Here is a 26,350-nt window from a genome sequence, read left to right on the forward strand (position 1 = left end):
TTATTCTCTCATGTTTATTCCCCAAACAATTTTTTCACAAATTTAGAAAATAAAAATTAGTATGTTAAATTGAAGGTCTGCAATCAATTTAGTCTGCCGTGACAGAGTACAGTCCCATGATTATAAACTAAATTTGTAGGAACATTGCATGTAATATAGAGAAATCGGGGTTCGAATGCTGGTACTCCTATTTATTCACCTTAAAAAGATAGAATTATAGTCACTATACTATTTGACAAAAAAAGTTACAACTCATCGAAAGGTGATCCAAATCCTTTCGTTGGATCTTGCAGTCACCGCAGATGATTCAGACTTTTTTGAAAATTCGTTGTTGGTAGAAATTTCTTATAAATTAATGTCATAGATACAATTTATGACTCCACATAAAAAAAATAATTTGAAGAGAAATTTTTAAATATCTTCGAGTTTGTTGGATGTTGATATCATGTAAAAAAAATCATTCAAAATTTAAATTTATTTAAAATAAATTAATAAGGCATTGATCATTGTATGTATATCAATATATAATTTTGATTATGAATATCATTAATCGTCTATTTGTAAAAATTATAAGAATTTGATATTTTGAAAATATTCATCAAGATAAATCAAACAAGATCTTATACGATAATATTTACATTTATATACTTTTAGAAAAATATGGTCAAAACAAAACATATAATATTAATTGAATTTTGCTTTGATACTCAACCAAACTCGAAGAGTATATATCGAATGTTCTCCAAATAATAATCGTGATGCTTTCTCGTGGATAATTTCGTTTAAATTTTGAAAGTGTAAGTACATTTTTTTTCCACTTCTATTAATTTGGAAAACACTTGCGAATTCGGAAATTTTCGATTTTGAATTTCATAATTGATGTGAGAAGATTCAAGCCACCACATTTTTTTTTTATAAGCATTCAAGCCACCACATTGATGTTAACAAATTCATTTGTGGATCTAAATTGTGAAAAAAAATTTTCCTACCCCAACATTTATCCCTTTACCCCTACAAACAAATCGATATTCCAATTTTACCCCTTTTGGAAATTTTAAAAAATGAGTTTAAAAAAAAAAAACAATTAGCCACGGTTTCCGGTAACAAGTCAGTTGGGAAAAAGAGTTCATGAAAGTGTTAGCCACGGTTTAACCGTGGCAAACATATGAATCGGGGAAAAAAATCATTCAAGTCGATAAAAGTTAGATTCATTACGATTTTTATCAATCGAGTGGACTGATGCAAACATATACACAAATCGATTACCTTAGTTGGAAAAATAACACCTCTAGTTATTATCTTCAACACTTTTATATTCATAACCTAAGTTATTTTGCAGACTTAGACACTATCTTTCTCCCTAATTCTTTCAATTGAAACTATTAAGATTGAAATTGTTCTGTTAATTGAGTTGTGAATATATGCTGTTTGGGCGTGAAAGTGAGTATATGCTGTTTGGGCAAATGTCTTATGCATATTATGCAGAAAATTTGAGTTAGGAGGACCTGCGCTTACTACAGCTGTAGAGGGCGCTACAACAGTCTGGTCATTGTTTGCATCTACATTTGATTGAAGTTTTTTTTTTCCAGATTCTAATGTTTACCATGGTTAAACCGTGGCTAACACTTTCTTGAACTCTTTTTCCCTCTTCCAGTTTACACTTGTTACCGGAGAACATAAAAAAAGTATTCCGGTAAATCTTCACATTAGCCATGGTTAAACCGTGGCTAATTGTTTAAAACTCATTTTTTGAATTTTTCAAAGGGGTAAAATGGGAATATCGATTTGTTTGTAGGGGTAAAGTGTTAAATGTTGGGGTAGGAAAAAAAAATTTCCTAAATTGTTTACTGTACTAATAAACAGGAATTGTCCAAATTGACTGCATATATATATATATATATATATATATATATATATATATATATATATATATATATATATATATATATATATTTATGATGCAACGAACTTGTACTAATATTTCTTTTATTGAAATTTGTATTTTTTTTTTTTTTTGGTACAAAAATTTGTATATTTTATTTTGAGGTGCTTGGTGGAGGTGACGGCCCCTAAATGATTTGCGACCTCCTAAGGGTGCAATATGTCCAATTTTTTTTCCTAAGCGAAAGGGATTGACATCAGGGGATGCTTCGCTCCCGTCCTTTGGCTATATCTTCTTATTATATTAAAAAAAAAAGAAATAAATATAAAAATTGTGGGACATAAACCTAACACAGTGAGTCCAAACAAAAGTGCGTAGAACAATTAATCATACCAACTTCTAGAACAATTAATGTACTAACTGATCTCCTAGTTGCGTTGTCGTGTTATTGTGGAGGCTTCGTAGGAGTTATTGGTTGAGGTGTTTTCTTTTGTTGGAGTTGTTATCTGGTGTATTCTATTGGTGGCTTTATTTTTCTAGTTCAATTCTTCGACCAAATGATAATAATGTGAAGTTTCTACAACCATTTTATAGGTGGATGAATTTTAATAACTATAAATTGAGCTCTATTAATAATATTTTTACTTATCGAGAAAAAAAGGCCAATGACCAAAGTGGAAATGTCCAATTTGGTTTTATATTTCTTTTTACTTTTGTTCATGAACATATGGCTACCAAATTCTTGCCAAACCATGCCAAAAAGTTGCACTAAACAAATATAGCGAGACACTACCATTTTCTTTACGGAAAACGTCACACTATCATATATAGCAACGTACTAATATTTTTTTTAGGAATTAACGCAAATGCCAAAAAAAAACAATCTATATTTACCATGTTAAGAAAAAATCATAATGCTAAATCAGAGTCAAGATCCTCATTTTTTATCTCTCCATTTTTGTCATTATACTAATATTTTGAGAATATAAATACAATAATGTGATATTTTGTGAATCCAAATATTTAATATATATTTGAAACATACTCAAAACTATAGTAACAAAGAGAGATAATGGAGAAAAAAATGGAGAGACCTATATCTTTATATAAAGAGGATACAAAAAATTTTGGTGTGGATTTTTCATAATACCAACAATATTCTTATTTTTTTTAGCAGCAAAAATATTTTAATAAACAAACTCACCATACCATAAGACATGTCTTTTTTATTTTTTAGCAGCAAAAATCTTTTATTAACAAATTCAACATAACATAAGACATATTTTTTTTAAATTTTTTTTTACATAAACTTACATAATAAACACAGACAAACACGTGATAACTGGTTAGGACTAATAAAAGAGTCGGTGTCCGAATACAATGCATTTGCTCTTCTCCATTTTAAAATGAGTGGTAAATATTTATCATTTAAAGAGAAAATAATAATGCTAAATTAAGATGAATAAAAAAAAAGTGTCCAACCAATTGTTAGTTGGTTTAGTGGTGATTGACACTGAACTTGGTAGGGAGGATCATTGCTCGATCCCCCGCAATTGTGATCACGAGGGGACTGAAACCACTTGATGACAGAACTAACCCCCGAATCAGATTCAATTGGTGGTGAAAAACAAAAACAAAAAATCAGTGTCTGATTATCAATTATTGTCATTTACTCTTCTTCATTTTAAAATGTGTGACTTAGTTTGACGGATTTGGATTCTCTACATTTAAAAATCTTAAATTCACATATATTTACTTGCATTTAGTGTAAAAATATTAGGAGAGAGATAGTATGATGCATGGTAATGACAAAATTGACCTTAAAAATAAACTAAATATAAGTGAATGTAGAGAATCCAAATCCCAGTTTGACCATCTACAGTTGTACACTATTCTCATATTTATTTTCAACCATATTTTTCTACTAATAAATAAACAAATACAAATATTAAGTTATTAACATATAAGATGTTAGATTTATTTCGATGAATATTTTTAAATTATAAACTTTTTACAATTTTTATTATTATACAATTAAATATATTAATAGTCAAAATTATGCATTTATTATATAAAACTTTCATCTTAGTCATTCATTGTGAGACTGAGAAAGTAGATAATTCTATATTTTGTTCTAATATAAAAGGACACCACCTTAATTAAGTATGGAAAGTGGAATCATGGAAGTGAAAAAGAACCCATCTGGAACTTCTCTTCTAGTACCATCAGTTCAAGAATTGGCTAAGAACAATGTTTCAACAGTTCCACAAAGATATATTCAATCTCAACATGAAGCATTGGTCATCAATGAAAATGATCATAGTACCCTTGAAATTCCAGTTATTGATATGAAGAAATTGCATTCTTCAGAATTTGGGAGTTCAGAATTGTCTAAGCTTCATCTTGCTTGCAAAGATTGGGGATTTTTTCAGGTCACTTTTCTATCTTTAGAAATCATTCAATTTCTTTGTTAAAAGTATTGTATATAAAAATCAATGACTATTCGATTTTGGATTCATGAAATTCAATTATATTTATTTTTTTATTGCAAGAGTCTAGTGACGAATTTCACACATATTAAGAGTGTGTTTGGATGGAGGGAAAAAAAAAGTGTTTGGATGGAGGAATGTTTTGAGATAAAGTATTGTTGTTTTGAGAGAATTTAAATTCTCTTGTCTAAATTCCATTGTTTGGATGGTTAATTTGGGAATTTTTTAAAATGATGAGATTTTATGAAGTATTTTGTCCGAGATGAATTTAATGAATTTCAAATGACACCAAAATACTAGGAATTTGAAATTTCTTCGATAATCAAATGATTAATAAAGACTGAATTGCAATAATACAATAACCAATTACATGGATCAAGTAGTTCTAGGGAAGTTCATCTACAAAACCTAACCTAAGGAGATTTAGCTACTATTAAACATATCGAACAATAAAGAAAACATGCATAAAAATAATCTTGATTCCTTGCGGAGGAAGTTTTGTCCCCCGATGGTGGGGGAGAGTCTCCTTCCCGTGACTTGAGAGCTCCTTAGCCCTTCTTGCTCCTCCTCCTTTGCTCCTTAGAGAGATTATAGTTCTTTGAACTTCTGAATGAATAATTGGGAAGGAGAAGAACTCTATTTATGGCTTTTTTGGACTTGGGCTCCAAGTTACATCGTGGTACGATGTAATCCATCGTGGCACGATGATGACGTCATAATTTGATTTTTGCTTCAACATGAAAGTTATAGCTCTTTGTCTTAGCTTTCCAACGTATGGTCACGGGCCTCAATCTGATACTTGTAGCTCCAGTTATGGCATTTTTGCTACGATGTGGTATATTCAGCGTATTTCTTCCTTTTTTGCCCTTTTCTATGAAATTTCTTCAACTTTTGTTTCTTGATCAAGTAACTTCATTCCTTAGATATTTTCCATGCTATGGCTATCAAAAGACTATTAAAATAACTTAAAACTAACCTAAAATATTACTGTCATCATTACTATATATATATATATATATATATATATATATATATATATATATAGTACCTATAAATATTTTTAATCAATATAAAAATAATTTTATTTTAATCAATATAAAAATAATTTTTTTGATATTTTTTATTTTAGTCCTTAGAGTTTTCTTTTAGTCCTATAAAATATGTTCATCTGAAATGTGTGTAGCTGTTGAATCATGATGTTAGGTCGATATATATCTCTTAATTCACCAACCCTTAACAATTGCATTGAATTAATATTGATATTGATAATTTGTGTATTGGTGTAGCTGGTGAATCATGATGTTAGTTCTTCCTTATTGGAGAAATTGAAGTTGGAGATTCAGGATTTCTTTAACCTTCCAATGTCAGAGAAGAAAAAGTTTTGGCAAACTCCTGAACACATGGAGGGATTTGGACAAGCATTTGTTGTTAGTGATGAACAAAAGTTGGATTGGGCTGATATGTTTTATATGACAACACTTCCTAAACATTCTAGGATGCCTCACTTATTTCCAAAACTTCCTCTTCCCATCAGGTTCTCTCTCCATTTATCTTAAAATTTGTGTGAATTGAGTTTAACTCATTTAAATATTCATAATACAAAGGGCTTGGTTACTTAGTCTATGTTCTTTGTGATGCAGAGATACTTTTGAGCTTTATTCAATGGAACTACAAAAATTATCAATGGTTATTGTTGAATACATGGGAAAAGCTTTGAACATGAAAGAAATGGAAATGAGAGAGTTATTTGAAGATGGGATACAAATGATGAGGATGAACTATTACCCTCCTTGTCCTCAACCCGAAAAAGTTATTGGCCTCACACCACATTCAGATGGATCAGCACTCACTATTCTGCTACAACTCAATGATGTTGAAGGACTCCAAGTAAGGAAAGATGGCATGTGGGTTCCTGCTAAACCCCTGCCAAATGCCTTCATTATCAACATTGGGGACATTCTAGAGGTAAAATTATACCTCTGATTCTTTTTATAAGAAACAACTATCCTTTTATGTTTATTGAATAACTGAAATATAGTTTAGATACATTAGTTATGTAATGAACATAAAACAATGAAATTTGCTTATAAAATATTACAGAAAGAGTAATCACCAGTTACTAGTTACATAACTTCTTCGGTTATAGTAGCACACTTCATTGCATGTATTTGTTGCAGATTATAACTAATGGGATATATCGAAGTATTGAGCATCGCGCAACTGTAAACTCTAAAAAAGAAAGAATTTCAATTGCGACATTCTATACTTCGAAACATGATGGAGAGATAGGTCCTGCAAAAAGCTTGATCAATGAAGAAACATCAGCCCAGTTCAAAAGAATTGAATTAAAAGAATACTTGAAGAATATGTTTGCTCGTAAACTTGATGGCAAGTCTTTCCTGGATGCTTTGAGGATATAGCATCATATGAATTCAAGTGATTGATTTAATGGATTGCAATATTACTAAAATATCATAATAAAGTCTTGTACTAAAAATAAGAAGCTATATGGTCACATTAGATATGATACTTCATAGTCACACCATAAATCATAGTGTTGCTTCTCTTGATATTATCATTTTAGGTGGAAAAATAAATAATATATTACTATATCCGGTTTTTAAGTGTCTTTTGACGTCGGGTTTAACGTTTCTATTTAATTGTCATTTTGGTATATTTTAAAGGTACGATTTGTCAATTATATCTATTTTCAATTACTCTTATCTTTTTCTTTCCCTCCTGGTCTAATTTAGTCGTTATCACTTTTTTTGGATCTATAGAGATGGCGATTTTGGGTCAATTTTATCTCAAATTAAATCACCATTTTCAACTTTTTTTTTTTCATTTTATACACAAGCGTGATTTTTACATATTTTAGTTTTTCGTACATCTTTTTATATGATTTTACAGTCTTAGCGCTAGGGATGCTCGCGGTTCGGTTTGGATCAGTTATGGGACAAAAAATCATCCGTTCCAAATAGAAAAGAGCATGTTGTTTGGTTCGATTTTTGGATGACTAAAAAAATATCTGATCCAATCTAATCCAATTTTATGTGGTTTACTTTGGTTGGTTTGGTTTTATTCGGTTTTTAAATAAAAATGCATAAATAATTGTAATATAAAAAATATATTTTAATTGTTAAAAAAAAATTAAGCATCAACTAATTATATTGCTAGATTTTAAACATATTGCGGGAGACGGCGGTGGTTTGAGGGAGGTGATGATGGATTGAGAGGCGATGATTTGAAGGAAAAAGGGTTTATAATTTAGCAAGTCTTATAAATAGAGAAATACTCTTTTCTGTGATTAAAAAATAGAGAAATGTTGGGGTTTATGACACATACTTCGGTTTGGTTTAAATTGGTTCGGTTCTCATGAAGCCAACCGAAAATCGATTCGAACAGATCGGTTTTGTTGTAAGGTGGTCCAAACACATCCAAAAAGTTTTGGTTTTTTTCGGTCTTCAATTTTTTTGGTTTGGTTTTCGATTTTTTTTTTGGATTGGATTTGAGCACCCCAACTTAGTGCGATATTATTTGTATTGATTTCTCGTCTTGATGCAAAAAATTTCTTTTGATTTTTGTCTTAGTGATATCTTGGCACAAAGTTTTATAATATCTTTTTTCTTCTGGTCTAATTTAGTCGTTATCACTTTTTTTTGGATCTACAGAGATGGTGATTTTGGAACAATTTTATCTCGAAATCACCCTTTTCAACCGTTTCTTTTTTTCTTTTTTATTTTATTTAATTTGACAAGCGTGATTTTCACATATTTTAGTTTTCGTACATCTTTTTATATGATTTTACAGTCTTAGGGCTCGTTTGGCCCAACTTTTTCAGAGCTTATGCAATATAAATTAGGTTTTATGCTATTTTATAAGTTCACACTAGTGAAAATTGTAATTTTATAAGCTATTTTATCATAAACTACCTTGACAAACTTATAATAATATATAAAAATTGCATAAGCTGTTTGCATAAGCTCTAAAAAAATTGGGCCAAACGAGCCCTTAGCGTGATATTATTTGTATTGATTTCTCGTCTTGACACAAAGTTTTTCTTTCAATTTTTGTCTTAGTGATGTATTGCCACATAGTTTTATAATTTTTTTTTTCTCCGGGTCTAATTTAGTCGTTATAAATTTTTTGGATCTACATGGTGATTTTGGGACAATTTTATCTCAAAATCACCCTTTTCAATATTTTTTTTTTTTCATTTTAGTTAATTAGACAAGCGTGATGTTCACATATTTTAGTTTTTCGTACATCTTTTTATATGATTTTTACAATCTTAGCGCGATATTATTTGTATTGATTTTTGTCAAAGTTTTTCTCGTCTTGCAAAATTGTCATTTTTTCTCTTTTAAAATTGGTTATTGTTCATGTACCAAAAAAAAATGGTTCTAGTTGCTCCCATGAGTTTAGTTGGAACATAGTATTTTATATGTAAAAATTGAAATTCAAACGTAAAACACTTTATATATTTATTTTAAGAGCGAAATTATAGCCACTGAATTATCTTTAAAAAAAATAGTTGTCGTTCTATTAACATATACAATGTTGATGTTAGATTTTATGTTTGATAAATAGTATTTCTATTGAACGAATCATATAACACTAAAGAAATCAAGGGAAAATAATATTCTATTAGATTTATTATAGCCCACCAAATCTATCCAAAAGTAATTAAAAGTTAACCTGATAAATTTTTTTGTCTTCTCTAATCTAACGTCACAAAAATCATTTTACACAGTTTATTTCATCGATAAGACTTTTACTCTGTAATATAAGTCACTTTGCCCAAATTATATATAAATTAACAAATGTAATTAATATTGTATGAAAAAGTGAAATTATGAATTAGTTTACAAAATTGTCCTTCATTATTAGTATAAGAAAGATAAATTGAAGAATCGAAAGAAGAGAGGGTAATAAATAATTAATGGTATAATAGAAAAAATTGCATTAAATGTTTCATTGGTAATATAAAGTGACTTATAATTTGACACAAATTTTTTTTCTCGAAGTGATTTATAATTTTGTACGGATGGTGTATGTCTTAAGATCTCTTTCACAAACGCATAAGTAATAAGAAAAATTATTTTTGCATTAAATTATTATCAAAATTGCCTATTAATTATTAAGAGAGAGAAACAATGATTTTTACTTTTCTTCATTTAATTAAGGGTATTTTGTGAAAATTTAATTAATATGCCCTTGAACTTTGAAAATAATCTTATAAAATAGGACAACAAAATTTTACAAAAAGATCTTATATATTGAGGTGGAGGGAGTAATATATAATTAATTCATCCGTCTCAATATATCTATTTTTTTTTTGGTACAAATCTCAATATATCTATGTTATATTTGTCTATATTTGTCTAAATACAAGTATACCTCTCTAGTTTGGTTCGACTTCATTTCGGAAAAAACAGAAAAAATTTAACCAAACTAGGACAACAAAATTTTATAAAAAGATCTTATATATTCAGGTGGAAGGACTAATATATAATTACTCCATCCGTCTCAACTTTTAATTTTTTGTATCATTATTTCAAAACTATCATTTTTCATTCAAACTATTTCATGCTCTACTTTTCAAACAACTTTAAATTAGAAAAGTTCCGAAAACATACTCAAAACCTAATAAGCTAACATCATTTCATTATGTTTTATAATGCAAAATCAAATAAACTAACATAATTCTATTTCATTGGTAAAAAAAAAATCACTTAAACATATTATTTCATCTAATATTTTTAAAATAGTATTAGCAAGAAATTCAGTTCAGTTCAATTGGTTCATTAGTTTTTAAAATGAAAAACCGAGAACCAAAATAGTTCGGTTTTTTATTTGACCAAATTAAATCAATTAATTTTTTTATTTATTTTGATTTATTTTGTCGGTTTAACTGATTTGCTATAGAACTTTGGTAGCAAACTTCTCAATCTATTGTTTGCTAAAATTGTCATTTTTTCTCTTTTAAAATTGGTTGTTAATCGTCTATGTGAGTTTGCTATAGAAACATCACATTTTATACGTAAAAATTAAAATTCAAACCTCAAACACTTTATTTAAAAGTGGAATTCTAGACACCAAATTATGTAAAAAAAATAAAAATTGGTGGTTGTTCTAACATATAGTACAAGATAATGCTAGATTTTATATTTGATAAACATTTCTACTGAACGAATCATATGGAGTACCATAGATTTAATCTAACAATGAAGCAATCAAGGGAAAAGAATATTCTACTAGATTTATTATAGCCCACTAAATCTTTTCAAAAGTACGCTAATTGAAAGTCACACTAATCAAATTTATTTTTTGTTCTCTAAAGTCACAAACATCATTCATTTTACACGTTTATTTCTTTGATAAGACTTTTTTTTTTGTCTTAATCCTTCTAGATCGAAAATGAGACAAGTAAAATTTATTTTACATGTTTTTTTTTACTAAATAAAAAATATTCAATCAAAGCCACTAGGTTTGGGTAGTTCGCAATAGGTTCTGGGTTCGATTCCCAGCTCATTGTAAACAAAAAAAAAAAAAATCATTCATTCAAATTGAGAAGAATACATTGATGCATGCAATACAAATTCGAAATCGCCAAAAACAAAAAAGATGAATTTGCGAAGAAACTCACAACATCAGTGTTGATAACATAAAACGGCATATATTGTATAAGCCTGCATATTTGACTATATTAAAGTGTCCGGAATATTAATATCTCCGGATCTATAGCGTTGATGACACAAAATGAATTAGGAAAACACAAAAATCATATTTTAAATTATAATATTTTTCTGTTTAAAAAAAATTCTAATATTTTTCTTTTCTTAATAAGTGTATTTTTCTTTTTTATTGTGTATAATTTAAAACGGGGAATATAATAATAAGTATTGATCAAATTTAGGATACTTCCAATTAATTTGTCTTTAATTCAAGATCGTTAATCATTTAGTTATTCTCATATTAAAGTATACCACCCTCACATAAGGTTTATTGAGAACACTTTAGTTTGGAGAGTAGAACCATGGAAGAGAAAAATAACACATCTGGAACTTCTCTTCTAGTACCATCAGTTCAGGAGTTGGCTAAGGGAAATATTTCAACAGTTCCAACAAGATATATTCAGTCTCAACATGAAGAATTGATCATCAATGAAGATGATCATAGTAACCTTGAAATTCCAATTATTGATATGAAGAAATTGCTTTCTTCAGAATATGGGAGTTCAGAATTGTCTAAGCTTCATCTTGCCTGTAAAGATTGGGGATTTTTCCAGGTCTCTTTTATGTTTTTACATTTTTTTTTATTTTCTTAATTGTAGTTACACTACACCAGAGACTTTTTTTTTTTTTGGTATAAACCAAGTATCTATTATGCACAACTACAAAAATTAATCCCTTGAATTTTGTGGGATCCAAATGGGCGGCAAAATCATTTATATTATATAAAAATGCAGCCGATGCAATATTGTTTTGTGGCAACCTCAAAATCATTTATATTGCAGATTGCAATTTTAAACCATCATTGATAATGACATTCATGATAGTTGGATTTTGAATTCTTGAAATTTGGTTATCAACTGAATTAATTATTGTGAATTTTTTATTTTTATAGGTGGTAAATCATGGGGTTAGTTCTTCCTTAGTGGAGAAAGTAAAGTTGGAGACTCAAGATTTCTTTAATCTTCCAATGTCAGAGAAGAAAAAGTTTTGGCAAACTCCACAACATATGGAGGGATTTGGGCAAGCATTTGTTATGAGTGATGAACAAAAGCTTGATTGGGCTGATATTTTCTTTATGAGCACACTTCCCAAACACTCTAGAATGTCTCACTTATTTCCAAAACTTCCTCTTCCAATCAGGTTCTCTCTCTCTCTCTCGCTCTCTCCGTATTTTTTTATAAATTTGAGTTGAGCTTAACTGAAACCTAAAAAGTCGGTTTATAATAAATTGTGGTTGTCTCTCACTTATAAGATTATTTTCTTAGGAGTCTTACCTGAGACTAACAATTTTGGAAACTATAATAAAATTTTGTTTGTTACTAATTCAAACATATAAAATATGCGCTCGTAAGGTGGAGACCGAGAATGTCTCCCACTTATAAACTCATTTTGAAATTATATCTTATTAGTGGAAGACTCGAAATACTTGACTTAATCGTTATAAAAAGAGCTTTGTTACTTGGTCTTTCCGTAACTAATTCAATTAATTTATTTTTTCAAATCAATATTGTCGGTGTAAGTGTTAATTTTTTGTCTAGTGTATGTGTTGGTGTAGTTGTTTTTGGCTTAGTCTATGTTATTTGTCATGCAGAGATACATTTGAACTTTACTCAATGGAACTACAAAAGTTATCAATGATCATTGTTGAATATATGGGAAAAGCATTGAAAATGGATGAAAATGAAATGAGGATGTTATTTGAAGATGGGGTACAATCAATGAGGATGAACTATTACCCTCCTTGTCCTCAACCTGAAAAGGTTATTGGTCTCACAAAGCATTCAGATCCTGTGGGTGTCACTATCCTTCTACAACTTAATGAAGTTGAAGGGCTCCAAATAAAGAAAAATTGCATGTGGCTCCCTATTAAGCCCCTACCTAATGCCTTCATTGTCAATATTGGTGACATGCTAGAGGTAAAAAAATTCTTTCCATATCTAAAAAATAGACAGTCTATTTTATAGTAACCAATGATTTGACTTGACTCTCAAGACAAGGTGAGGCTAACAACCAAATGTTTCTATTTTTTTTATTTTTTTTTTCTTTCTTTACATTTGGAGTCTAAAAAAATAAGTCCTCATAATACAAAGTTTGATCGAAAGGTAATTAAAGTTTGGTTAAAGAGTAATTCAGTCACGTTTTGCTTAAGATTTTTTATCGATTCGATCTCTAAGACTCGATCATATTAACACTTTTATCCAACCATTTGGTCCTAATTATCAATTTGATATTTCTTTTCATGTTCTACAATGAAGATTATAACAAATGGGATATATCGAAGTATTGAGCACCGAGCAATAGTGAACTCGGAAAAGGAAAGACTTTCGATTGCTACGTTCTACAGCATAAATCAAGAGAGTATTTTAGGTCCTATGGAGAGCTTAATTACTGAACAATCACCAGCTCGGTTCAAAAAAATTGGCGTGAAGGAGTACTTCAAGAATTTCTTCGCTCGTAAACTTGAAGGAAAGTCTTACATCGATGTCATGAGAATAGAGCATGATGATTGAATTTGATAAATTATTGTGGGGAGTAAATTTGCAGAAATTATTATATATTAAGAAATACTTCTTTATAACATTAAAAGTTTTATTTGTATCTTCACTGTCTTTGTCGATAATCAGAATCTTTAAATCTTCTCTAACACTACTAGAAAAACACAATTTAGTGACGGAAATTTGTGGAGAAATTAGACATTCAGACGTGTGACTAACAGAGTCGGTCCTAAACAAGCAACTTTGCAATACAAAAATATTCTGAATATTATCATTACAGTCCTAAATTATAGGATTGCGGAATGAATCGATTATGAGCAGAACAGAAGAAGAATAGATGAATCGCGTTTTCTGAATCTTGGAACGGTTGAATCACGCTTGATTTCTAAACTTTGGGACTGAATCACGTTTCGTGTTTTCTGAAATTTGGGAACGAACGCATGTGTTTATTTTCTATATGTCTTTGACGATTATATATTATATTATTTATATATTATTATTATTATTGAAAAAAAATTATAAACTAATACAGAACGGTTTTTAACGGTTGTTACAGAAGACGGAGAGAAAACAGTTCTCCTTGGTATCTACGAGAACGGTTCCGCAGTTGCATATAATTGACGAAAATATATATACTACCGCAACAGTTTACAAGAAGTGTTGCCTTTGGCGCTCTACCAGAACGGTTTTTTTACATCCCAAAATTTAGGCGTTGCGGTAGGCCTAAATTGTTGTAGTGACATATCCCTGACGATTTATGACGGAATTTTTTTTTTTACAAAGAATCTTATATTTTTTTAATAAATTAAAATAATTAAAGTTTTGCGACGGAATATATCGCCCACTAATAATCCCTCATAAATTCCCTCACAAAACCTAACAAATAATCGTTAGTGAGTAATTTAGATACGAAAGAAGAAAAAAAAGAAGAAGGAAGAAGCAGATGAAGAAGACGAGAGAAGTGGAGAGATGGAAGAAGCATAGACAAAACACGATAAGCGGAGCCGGGAAAAAATGTTTGGATGGGCCACCAAATAAAATTTAATTAAATACCTTAAAATAATACTCTACGTGTATCAAGTGACTCGAAATCATTGACAATTAACTTTGAACTGACATTTGCACAAAGTTGATGATAAAAATTTATATGTTTTATTATATTATATGTATATTAAATCGAGAATTATTGCTCTTAATTGAAAATAGTTTATGATTTGAGATTCATAAGGATGACTTGATTTTTTAGTTTTTTTTTAATAATTTTTTTTTGTTACATTAAAAAAAATGTAAGAAATTAGTATAATGTTACGAACAATAATTTCTTCAAAAAAAATGTTACGAACAATAACATATTAACATAGTTGGCAAAAGAATAAAACAGGAAAAATTGCAAAAAATATTGGTAGCGAGGGTAGTAGAACCAGCTACCTCTTCTACCACAAGAACCACTCAGCCGCTAGGCTACTTGTTCAATAAGCTATTTGAACATGCAAAGAAATATATATAATATAACTTTGTAATTTTATTTATTTATTTATTTTTGAACTGCATAACTTTGTAATTTTATTGAAATACTTAGGATATATTAGTAATTTCATTCTTTTTTGGGGTGGGCCATGCCCGAGCCAGGCCACCCCTGCCTCCGTTACTAGGGATGTCAATGGATATCCATGGGCGCGGATAGTACGATATCCGTGTCCACTCCATTAGATAAATATGATATTTGTATCCGCTCCATATCCGTGCGGGTATCCAATAAGCGGGTAATCCGCGGATTTTTAGTTATCCGCGGATATTAACAGATATCCATGTATGATAATTTTTTTAAAAAAATAAATATTTTCTAATTCCCTAAAATTTCTTAAAAGAAGTAAAAAAAAAATATTAACACATAATAATATTCATTCATTTCACTTTCAATTTAACAACAATGTCACCACATTCATTTTTCTTATTTTTACCAAAACTTAATATAATATCCATATATTTTTTCTTTAAAAGAATAATATACATACATTTCTAACTAAAATAAAATTCATCACAAAGTTATGTGAAATATAAAAGCCCATTTTATATCTAATAACTAAGGATATTTAAGTATTTTTATTATTTATTAGCGGGTACGGATATCCGCGGGCGTGGATATCATTAAATCCGTATTCATATGTTAAGTATCAGGTAATTAAAATATCCATTTATTTCATCCGTGGATATCCATTAAGTTATCCGCCCCGTATCAATGGCGGATTTTATCCGCGGACATCCCTATCCGCTGCATATGCCCACTTGTTTAACTAGGGGTAAAGACAAGGAATTTTGATATTGCAGGGAAAATCTAAAAAAAAAATAAAAAATACAGGGGATAATGCAAAACTCCAATTTTGCAAGGGGTATAATTCTATTTACCCAAAAAATTAAGACTTATATTTAAAGATAGAAAGAGTATCAACCAAGTATATCTCCAAAAAATTAAGACTTATATTTAAAGATAGAAAGAGTATCAACCAAGTATATCTCGACTATTGGTAAACAAATAAGAAGTATATCTCCACTATGACTATTAAATACGAGTATATTGCAACTATCTATTAATTGACATTTAAAAAAGAAAAATCACTATGCTAAACTAGAAAGCTCATTTCTTTAAGGGATCAATCCAGACCTTTTTTTTTTAAGGGACCATTGTGAAACCTAAAATATCTTTAAGGGACCAAAAGACTAATTAAGTCATGAAATTTCTAATCATTATTAGACTACTAAAATAGTATCAATCACAAATCATAGTACTAGTCTTCTAGATTTTCTCAATCCCTCATTAAACAAATCGGTCATTCATTGTTGAAGCTTGTTTATTGAGAACACTTTAGTTTGGAGAGTATATCATGGAAGAGAAAAATAACACATCTGGAACTTCTCTTCTAGTACCATCAGTTCAGGAGTTGGCTAAGGGAAATATTTCTACAGTTCCAACAAGATATATTCAGTCTCAACATGAAGAATTGATCATCAATGAAGATGATCATAGTAACCTTCAAATTCCAATTATTGATATGAAGAAATTGCTTTCTTCAGAATATGGGAGTTCAGAATTGTCTAAGCTTCATCTTGCCTGTAAAGATTGGGGATTTTTCCAGGTCTCTTTTATGTTTTTACACATTTTTTATTTTATTTTCTTAATTGCTGTTACACCGCAGACTTTTGTTTTTTTTTTTTGAATAAATCAGATATTTTTTGCGCGCGCAATTGTAGAGACTAATCTTTAAGTCTTGTAAGACCCAAATGGATGTCAAACTCTCCTTAAAATATTATATTATGAAAAATGCAGCCGATACAAGACCGTTGTGGCAACCTCAAAATCATTTTTTTTTTTGAAAATTTGGTATCCGATTTTTGTTCCGACTAATTCAAAGATATCAATCTTACCGCCCACTTGCGGAGCCCCATTTAAAGCCAGAGTTTTTTCCTCAAAATCATTAATATTGTAGACCGCAATTTTAAACCCATGATCGATACTAACACCTATGATAGTTGGATTTTGAATTCTTCAAATTTTGCTATATATCAACTGAATTAATTATTGTTAATATTTTATTATTGTAGGTGGTAAATCATGGTGTTAGTTCATCCTTAGTAGAGAAAGTAAAGTTGGAGACTCAAGATTTTTTTAACCTTCCAATGTCAGAGAAGAAAAAGTTTTGGCAAACTCCCCAACATATGGAGGGATTTGGGCAAGCATTTGTTATGAGTGATGAACAAAAGCTTGATTGGGCTGATATTTTCTTTATGAGCACACTTCCTAAAGACTCTCGAATGCCTCACTTATTTCCGCAACTTCCTCTTCCAATCAGGTTCTCTACCCCTCTCTCTGTATTTTTTATGAAATTGTGGTTGTGTGTGTAGAGTATTCATAGCTTAGTCTATGTTCTTTGTCATGCAGAGATACTTTAGAGCTCTATTCAATGGAACTACAAAAGTTATCAATGGTTATTGTTGAATATATGGGAAAATCATTGAAAATGGATGAAAATGAAATGAGGATGTTATTTGAAGATGGGGTACAATCAATGAGGATGAACTATTACCCTCCTTGTCCTCAACCTGAAAAGGTTATTGGTCTCACACCACATTCAGATGGATCAGCACTAACAATTCTTCTACAACTCAATGATGTTGAAGGACTCCAAGTTAGAAAAAATGGCACGTGGGTCCCTGTTAAACCCCTGCCTAATGCCTTCATTGTCAACATTGGGGACATTCTAGAGGTATTATTATATTTATATTTATTAATATTGTGGTTAATGGAATAAGTTGGGTTAACTTCTTAAATAAGTTAAGGGACCAAACTGATCGATTTTAACGTGAATACCGCATCAGATTTAAAATCATCTAAATATAAATTTTATAAGTAAAGATAATTATCACATTACAAGTTGATATTGTAGAGTTTAATTAGACCAACCTTTCAATTCTAAAATGCTATCAGAGTCTGGTTCAAGATTCGTTGTTCCACCTGTTACTGATATTCATGTACCGAGTATTGACTTGAGTCGGGTATTGACTGGTGTTAATAAATAACACAATATCACGTTGTAATCAATCTTTTTTTACTGACTTCACATCGGACGGTTATAATACATATACATCAAAATGATCCTGACCATTCATTCAGATCGGACGATTGACACTGTAACTGTATTAACGCAGTTACGGTATACAATTTGTTTCCTGTTAAGAGTCTCATATTAAATGTGAGATGACTTAGACTAAAATTTATAAATAAGTTTTTTTTTGACAAAAAAATTATAAATAAGTTAAAAAAAACAAAATAGATATTTAAGCCTATCACTATTTTTTTTAGCAAGCAAAAATAATTCTATTGATTAAAGAAAAACACCGCCATTCAAATATAAAAAAAAAAAACACACCAGAAAGCACAAGATTGATTACAGTTTTGTGATTTTTAGTACCACACAACACAAAGGATACAAACACTACACAGCTTATATAGTCAGCACCTAATCAACATCTAATCCAGACCAAACAACAACTTATATAGTCATTTTTTCTTTAAGATGAAATATGAGTTTTAAAATTAGTCGCTTAGAATTATAAAGTCAAACTCTTAACATTGAACTGATATCTAATAAATCAATACAATAATTTTAGGGAATCCAAGTCCAGATTAAGAATAGCTTATGTACCCTATTAACCTAACTTGATTCATGAGAATGTTGTTTAATATTTCGATTTTGTTACATGTATTTGTTGCAGATTATAAGTAACGGGATATATCGAAGTATTGAGCATCGCGCAACAGTAAACTCTGAAAAAGAAAGAATTTCAATTGCGACATTCTATACTTCAAAACATGATGGAGAGATAGGTCCTGCAAAAAGCTTGATCAATGAAGTAACACCAGCCCGGTTCAAAAGAATTGGATTAAAAGAATACTTGAAGAACTTGTTTGCTCGTAAACTTGATGGGAAGTGTTTCCTAGATTCTTTGAGGATATAGCATCACTAAGCTACTTCAAGTAATTGAATTACTGGATATGTCATACCTCTCTCATTGTGTGTCTTGTTACTAAACTACAATAAATTAAAGGATAAATATTATACATCGGATTATATTTTTCGCAATAAATCTCTAGTTAAATATCCTAGCAATTCGCAGCAATATCCAAGCTTTTTACAAGAAATTCAGATCTTAGCGATTCGCAGCAATATCCTAGCGATTGAATGATTAAGGGACATTAATGGAGATTTCACACTTCTCCACATTTAAATTTAAATGTGTGAGAGTCGGGCAGGAAAAAATATTTGGGTCTCGAAAATTATATTACATACAAAAATTTAAGTTATAATTCATGCACAAAATTGATGATAAAAAAATTATATGTTTTATTGTATTAAATGTATATTAAAAGGAGAATGATTGTTCTTAATTAAAATTAGTTGTAAACTTTTTTTTAAAAAAATGGAAATTGTGAATTTTTTATTGATAAAAAAGTTGTGTTTTTTTTTTGTTTTACAAAATAAAAAAGTTGTGTTTTATTCACACAAAAAAGAAGTTTTGAATTTATTTCTTTTTCTATCATTTAAAAAATTACAATAACTAACTATTAATTTAAAAATTATCAAGCAAATAAAATTTCATCTTGTTAAAAAAATTTATAATGTAGTATTTTAAAAGCATATAGACAATGTTTTTTAAAGGTAATTTAAATTTAAAAGCATAGATATGAAAAGCAATCTTTTTTAAAAAATGGAAAAAAAAATGCAAGCTGCAAGTGTTGAAGCCACAACCTGTTCACACCAGAAGCGCTTTATACCACAAACTAAGGGATCTGGATTGCCTACAGTAAAAATATCACACAGTTAGCCACTGTTTTAAATATCGATTGTTGATCTTTAATCAGACGGCTGTAATTATGCAGCACAGATTTCTATGATTTTTAACAATTTGAGATCTCAACCACTCATTTTAGATCGGACGGTCCTGATCAACTATTGCGTGAAAACTGTGTGATAATGGACAGCAGGAAATCTGTTTCCCAAACTAAGCCATGTGTTTCAATTGTTAATATTGTACGCACACAAATATAAATACCATATACTTGTAATTTTATTAAATACTATGGGTACTATAGTAATTTCCTATTTTTTGGGGTGGGCCATGACTTCGTTACTGGAGTCAGGCTACTTGACTAAAAAAAAAAAAAAGAACCGCGCTGAATTGTGGAGTTACAAACCGCTACTAAATTTATCATATGCTTCCTTAAAAGTCAAATTTTCACACAATTTATGGGGTCTCACTAAACCTCACTTAAAAAATCGCTGCTATTTGGGGTGTTTTTTTTTGTAGTGATTGTCTCTCATTTTCTATATCTTTCATCTTTCTTAGACAAGAGTCGAAGATTCATATGCACATAAATCAAATGTTTTAAATTTTGGATCCATTTTATTTCTTTTCAAAAAATGAATAAAAGAGTAAGTATTTCAATTTCTCTCGCATGAAAAAACTAAGCTACACAAGACTCTTTAAAGCAAGCTTTTGGAAGCTCCATGCATCACCCACCAAAATTTTGATATAATTTAAACTTTAAATTTATTTTGCCATTATTTAAACTTTAAATTTATTTTGATATAATTTAATATACAATATGACATTAAATCTTATATATAAAATACAGATATCCAACTAAACTATAGGATACCGAGGGATATGGATTCAGTGAATTCACAAATATACCGACTGCAGTGCAGTCGGCCACATATAAACTGTCCGATCAAGATCGGACGGTTCAGATTTTAAAATAAGATTTTATAATTAAAATCTGACCTTAAAATTTGAGCCGTCTGATCTTAATCAGACGGTCCAAATCTACTGACTGCATACAGTCGACTTCACAGAATCCAAATTCGATAACGAGAGAAATAAATATATACACTGTATGAAAGAAACAAAGAGTGAGTACGTGTCAAATCAAGAATCATACAATTCTTTTCTCAAACCAATCATGTGGTTACTTTTGTTTTATATCCATTAGGAATTAATAACAACAACAGGATAAGAAATAACATAGTGTCCATGGCAGAAATCAAGAACCCATCTGGCATTTCTCTTTTGGTACCTTCAGTTCAAGAGATAGCTAAAGATGACAAGATTTCAAGTGTTCCACTAAGATACATTCAGCCTCATAAACTTGAAGATCCTGTTCTTTCTGAAGTTGATAGTATTCTTGAAATTCCAGTTATAGATATGGATAAATTGATTTCAAAAGAATTTGGGAGTTCAGAATTGGTTAAGCTTCACCTTGCTTGCAAAGATTGGGGATTCTTTCAGGTCTATTTTATCTCTTTATGTTTCGCTATTTTAGGATGTATTTATTGATTAATTTATTTGAATTTATCTATTTTCATAAATCTTGTAAGAATGTTTTAGAGAGTTTATTTAGACAACAGAAAAATAAAAATAAAAAATTGGACTAAATAAATGATATTCATTCATTCTAATTGAATATATATATATATATATATATATATATGTGTTAAAAATAAAATTGTTAATAACATAAAATGACAAATTACATAAACCTATATATTTGACTATAATGAAGTGTTCGGAGTATCAATGCCTCCGAGTTTGTAACGTTGATAACATTATAGTCATTAGCTGATCTGCACTAGATCAAACTTAATTCTTCAACCCTAAAACAAATAAACACTGCACTAAGATGAAAAAACAAAATAGACATACTAAGATGAGAAATCAAAACAAATAACCACGAAGAAATCACTAAATATATGATTCTATGCATATTAATTGATCTTAAATCAGTTATCTTCGTTAGATTAACAAGAAGAAAAAAAAAAGAAAAAAAAAACAAGAAGAAAAAAAATTGTAACCGCTACAATAATCTTTTCATATATGTCATAACATTTCAACGAATTGATTACAACTTATTATACCATAAACTCTGCATCATAGTTTATTTTTACTAGAAAAAATTGAGTAAGGGGAAATTATTACTCCATCCATCTCAAAATATAAGTAAAAGTTAGTCAATAAAAGTGAATGTATTTGGTCCAAATCTTTAATCAAATACATCACATTTCTATTACTCATTTTTGCTTATATTTTAGGATAGGGGAAGTATGTGATAATATTGACATTAATCTTCATTTTACAACTTTCCGCATATGCGATGCGCTATGTTTCTTGAATATTTTGTTTACAATTAAGCAGAAAATTAAACCCAAAATCTCATACATACTATATAAACCTCTCACCACTAACCAAACCTTATTATATTCTTTAAAATTTTAAAGTCAACATGTTACTACTCAGTTGACACCTCTTTGAACTACAACATGACACCTTATTTTATTTTGGAAGCGCCAAACATCCATGCATATATGCCTTAATATTAGAATTTAGAACATTGATATCAATTGAATTAAATATTATTGTTAATTGTTTATTATTGTAGGTGGTAAATCATGGTGTTAGTTCTTCTTTGGTGGAGAATCTGAAGATTGAAATTCAAGATTTTTTTAACCTTCCAATATCAGAAAAGAAAAAGTTTTGGCAAACTCCCCAACATATGGAGGGATTTGGACAAGCATTTGTTGTTAGTGAGGAACAAAAACTAGATTGGAGTGATATGTTTTATATGATAACCCTTCCTAAACGCTCTAGAATGCCTCACTTATTTCCACAACTTCCTCTTGCTTTAAGGTTTTCTCTTTCTCTCATATGTAATTGATTTTTTCTTAAGAGCATTTTCAATGGGATATTTAAGGGGTTTCATAGACTAACGATCCGTACATTTTTTTTATCAATGGAGCAACCATGACCTGATACAGTTAGTATCTAAAAAATGAATCAAGTATCATATCATCAAAATATTGACTTATTTAGTGAATCATATTCAATATTTTCTACATCTATATGAGTTGCATAATTTTATATTACCATTGTAATATATAAAACTCAAATGATATTACCATTGTACATTGTACATGCTATTAGTAATTTCTTAAAAAGATTAAGTTATATATGTTTTGATTGATTTATTTAAGAATATCTATTTAAATAGAGAAGGTTTGAAGTGCTTATGCAAGCTACTTGGATATGTAAATAAACACTTCTCCGTTCGTTCCTTTATAAATGTCGTTTGAGAATCGTACACATTATCCATATAATCTACTTTGACCATATTTTTTTATTGATATATAAAAACAAATATTAATATATAAGATGTTGTTCAATTTGTTTCGATAAATATTTTTAAAATATAATATTTTTATGATTTTTTATAATTCATAATTAAAAATATTAATGATCAAAAATATACATTGACATATGTATATTGGTCAATTATAACACTTAAAAAGGAACGATGGAGTATATGATAAGTAAATGTACTATAAGCATGTTGTTTATTCAAACAATGCCCAAGTATTATTGATTGTTGTTTATCTTGTAGAGACACACTAGAGTTATACTCACAAGAAATGAAAAATCTATCGTTGTTTATTGTTGGTCATATTGGAAAAGCTTTGAAGATAGAAGAAATGGAAATGAGAGAACCATTTGAAGATGGGATACAAATGATGAGAATGAACTATTACCCTCCTTGTCCTCAACCTGAAAAAGTTATTGGTTTCACAAAACATTCAGATCCTGGAGGTGTCACTATCCTCCTTCAACTCAATGAAGTAGAAGGGCTCCAAGTTAAGAAAAATTGCATGTGGGTCCCAGTTAAGCCTCTACCTAATGCCTTCATTGTCAATATTGGGGACATGATAGAGGTAAATATTTCATCCATATATATAAATCAATTAAGGAAAATATTAAATAGTACATCCGGATTTCGGGAAGTGATATCACCATTTTAATAAATAAATGAATCAGGCAAGATTTTTTTTCACCGACTCTCGGTTTAAACAGTGATCCTGCCGTTTAAACTAGGATTTGCAATTTCAGTCCTAAGCATGGATCAACATGTCCATTGCACATGTTCTCGGTTGAACTGGTCGGTCCTATCCAAGTTTTATAACACCGGTAAAAAGTAATTAGAGTTTTGGTCTTAACAATTTGATATTTCTTTTCATGTTTTACATTGAAGATTGTTACAAATGGGATATATCGAAGTATTGAACACCGAGCAATGGTGAACTCTGAAAAAGAAAGGCTTTCAATTGCTATGTTCTACAACCTAAAACAAGAGAGTATTTTGGGTCCTATGGAGAACTTAATTACTGAACAATCACCAGCTCGGTTTAAAAAAATTAGTGTGGAGGAATACTTCAAGAACTTCTTTGCTCATAAACTTGAAGGAAAGCCCAACATCGACTTCATAAGAATAGAGCATGATGATTGAATTTGATAAATTATTGTGGGGAATATATAAAGTTATAATATATAAAGATTATGAACTATCCTCTTATTATTTTTTGTTTTCACCACCAGTTTAATATGGTTCGGGGTCAGTTCTGGCGTCAAGTGGTTTCAGCCCCCTCCCGATCGCAGTTCTGGGGATCGAACCGCGGTCCTTCTACTAAGTTTAGCGACAATCACCACTGAACCAACTAACGATTGGTAACTATCATCTTATTATGTGTTTGATGTAAACTCGATTATAAATTTAGACAATATTATTCAGTTTTAAAGAAAAAAAGAGGTAAAGAATTATTATAAATGAGGCTTAATTAGTAAAATGATCCCTTAAAGACAACTTTGGTTTAAGATTGGTCTCTTAAAGAAAAAAAAGTCACAATAGGTCCCTTAAAGAAAAAAATGTCCGAATAGGTCCCTTAAAGACATCTCCGTTAATCAGTTTGATCCTAAAAAAAGGTCTGAATAGACCAAACTAATTATCGGATATGTTTTTAAGGGACCTATTCGGACCTTTTTTTTCTTTAAGGGACCTATTCATATTTTTTTTTCTTTAAGGGACCAATGTGAAACCAAAAATGTCTTTAAGGGACCATTTTACTAATTAAGCCTATAAATGATATAACATGTTGATCAGAATAGGTGTAATGGCCAGCAATCATCCGTTGAGGAGCAATTCGTCCACCGGAGGGGGGGTTTGTACCTGTAGGCACTCTGATGCTTAAGTCAACAAAGAGTTCAAGAGATTACGAGAGCTTATATAGTTGCTTCTGGAACTGGGTCAAAGGTCGGTCTAATGGGCTGGAATAAGCAGGCCCAATAGACTCGACTGCCAGGATATGCTCTGTATCGTAGGGAGAGCAGTTGCTGCCCATATCCTGGTTGGAGCCGTTCCACGATATGTGGGTAATGGATAAGCTCCTTGACTGAAAGGCGGTTGAACGTGGAGCACGTGCTTGTCGTATTGTGATGATGATGTGTCGAGGGCGCCACGTGATGTGCTGACGTGGTCGGGGAGGCCATATCTTACTGGGTCATGCCCTATAATCCGAGCATGACCGTATTTGGGCCAGCTCTTAGCCTAGTCAAAACAAAAATAGCAAGAGTTATTTGAATTTTATTCACCGAGACAATAATCTTTGGTGAAACAATAGACTTTGGTGTCGTTACTTGAGAGGGTTTGAATTTTGGTGTAGTGACTTGAAAGACTTTTAACGTCGCAGGGATCAAGCTCATAACATTGGTTAAACTAGAAGAAACTCGCTTTATCTCACTTAAATGTTCTTAGGTAGAGGGTTTGTAATTTTGTTCTTGTAAAAAATGGGAAACTTACTCAAATAAAGGGATTTGGATCCTCTCCAATTTTTTCCTCTCATGTTTTTTCTTTTTTTCTTAATTCAATGGTTGATTCTCTCTTAGCTTAAGTAATTTATTCTTTATAATTTACCAACCCTTAGATTAAGAAAATGAGAAGAAAAAAAATGAAGGAAAAATTGGAGAAAATCCAAATCCCAAATAATGAAAGTGAGCACTCAATGTGATAGGAAATCGTGAAAACACTATTGGAATTAGACTGAACAATTATAAGGTACATTGAAATTGAAAGCTAATAGTACTCCCTCGTCCCGTCCCAAAATAAATTACAGAGTTGACCATTTTATGTTTCCCTATATTCAACTTTGATTACAAATTCCTTTAATTTTGTATTAGTAAAAATTATAAAAATTTGATATTTTAAAAATATTTATCGAAATAAACCTAACAACATCTTATATGATAATATTTGTTTCTATTTATTTGTAGAAAAATACGATTAAAACGAGATATGTGAATAGTATATTTAGT

At 30.0% G+C, this 26,350-nt stretch overlaps 4 protein-coding genes across 4 annotated transcripts; all 4 read left to right on the plus strand.

The window, feature by feature from the left end:
• The first annotated feature begins 4,062 nt into the window (after positions 1 to 4,062).
• LOC123894955 (protein SRG1-like) lies at positions 4,063 to 7,004 on the plus strand. Its single transcript, XM_045945119.1, has 4 exons — positions 4,063 to 4,314; positions 5,658 to 5,905; positions 6,012 to 6,336; positions 6,549 to 7,004. Exons 1-4 carry the CDS (start codon positions 4,063 to 4,065, stop codon positions 6,789 to 6,791), a joined length of 1,068 nt encoding a protein of 355 aa, XP_045801075.1. The 3' UTR covers positions 6,792 to 7,004.
• A 4,304-nt stretch (positions 7,005 to 11,308) lies between these two features.
• Positions 11,309 to 13,797, plus strand: LOC123894956 (protein SRG1-like). The gene is made up of 4 exons (XM_045945120.1): positions 11,309 to 11,662; positions 12,001 to 12,248; positions 12,700 to 13,024; positions 13,364 to 13,797. Exons 1-4 carry the CDS (start codon positions 11,411 to 11,413, stop codon positions 13,616 to 13,618), a joined length of 1,080 nt encoding a protein of 359 aa, XP_045801076.1. The 5' UTR covers positions 11,309 to 11,410; the 3' UTR covers positions 13,619 to 13,797.
• Positions 13,798 to 16,337: 2,540 nt separating this feature from the next.
• Positions 16,338 to 19,234, plus strand: LOC123894957 (protein SRG1-like). Its single transcript, XM_045945121.1, has 4 exons — positions 16,338 to 16,737; positions 17,204 to 17,451; positions 17,541 to 17,865; positions 18,875 to 19,234. The coding sequence occupies exons 1-4, from the start codon at positions 16,486 to 16,488 to the stop codon at positions 19,115 to 19,117; spliced, it is 1,068 nt and encodes a 355-aa protein (XP_045801077.1). The 5' UTR covers positions 16,338 to 16,485; the 3' UTR covers positions 19,118 to 19,234.
• A 1,906-nt stretch (positions 19,235 to 21,140) lies between these two features.
• Positions 21,141 to 24,788, plus strand: LOC123894958 (protein SRG1-like). The gene is made up of 4 exons (XM_045945122.1): positions 21,141 to 21,448; positions 22,596 to 22,843; positions 23,595 to 23,919; positions 24,237 to 24,788. Exons 1-4 carry the CDS (start codon positions 21,194 to 21,196, stop codon positions 24,489 to 24,491), a joined length of 1,083 nt encoding a protein of 360 aa, XP_045801078.1. The 5' UTR covers positions 21,141 to 21,193; the 3' UTR covers positions 24,492 to 24,788.
• Positions 24,789 to 26,350: the final 1,562 nt, after the last annotated feature.

Source organism: Trifolium pratense, linkage group LG7 (assembly GCF_020283565.1).
Source record: "Trifolium pratense cultivar HEN17-A07 linkage group LG7, ARS_RC_1.1, whole genome shotgun sequence".
Lineage (NCBI taxonomy): Eukaryota > Viridiplantae > Streptophyta > Magnoliopsida > Fabales > Fabaceae > Trifolium > Trifolium pratense.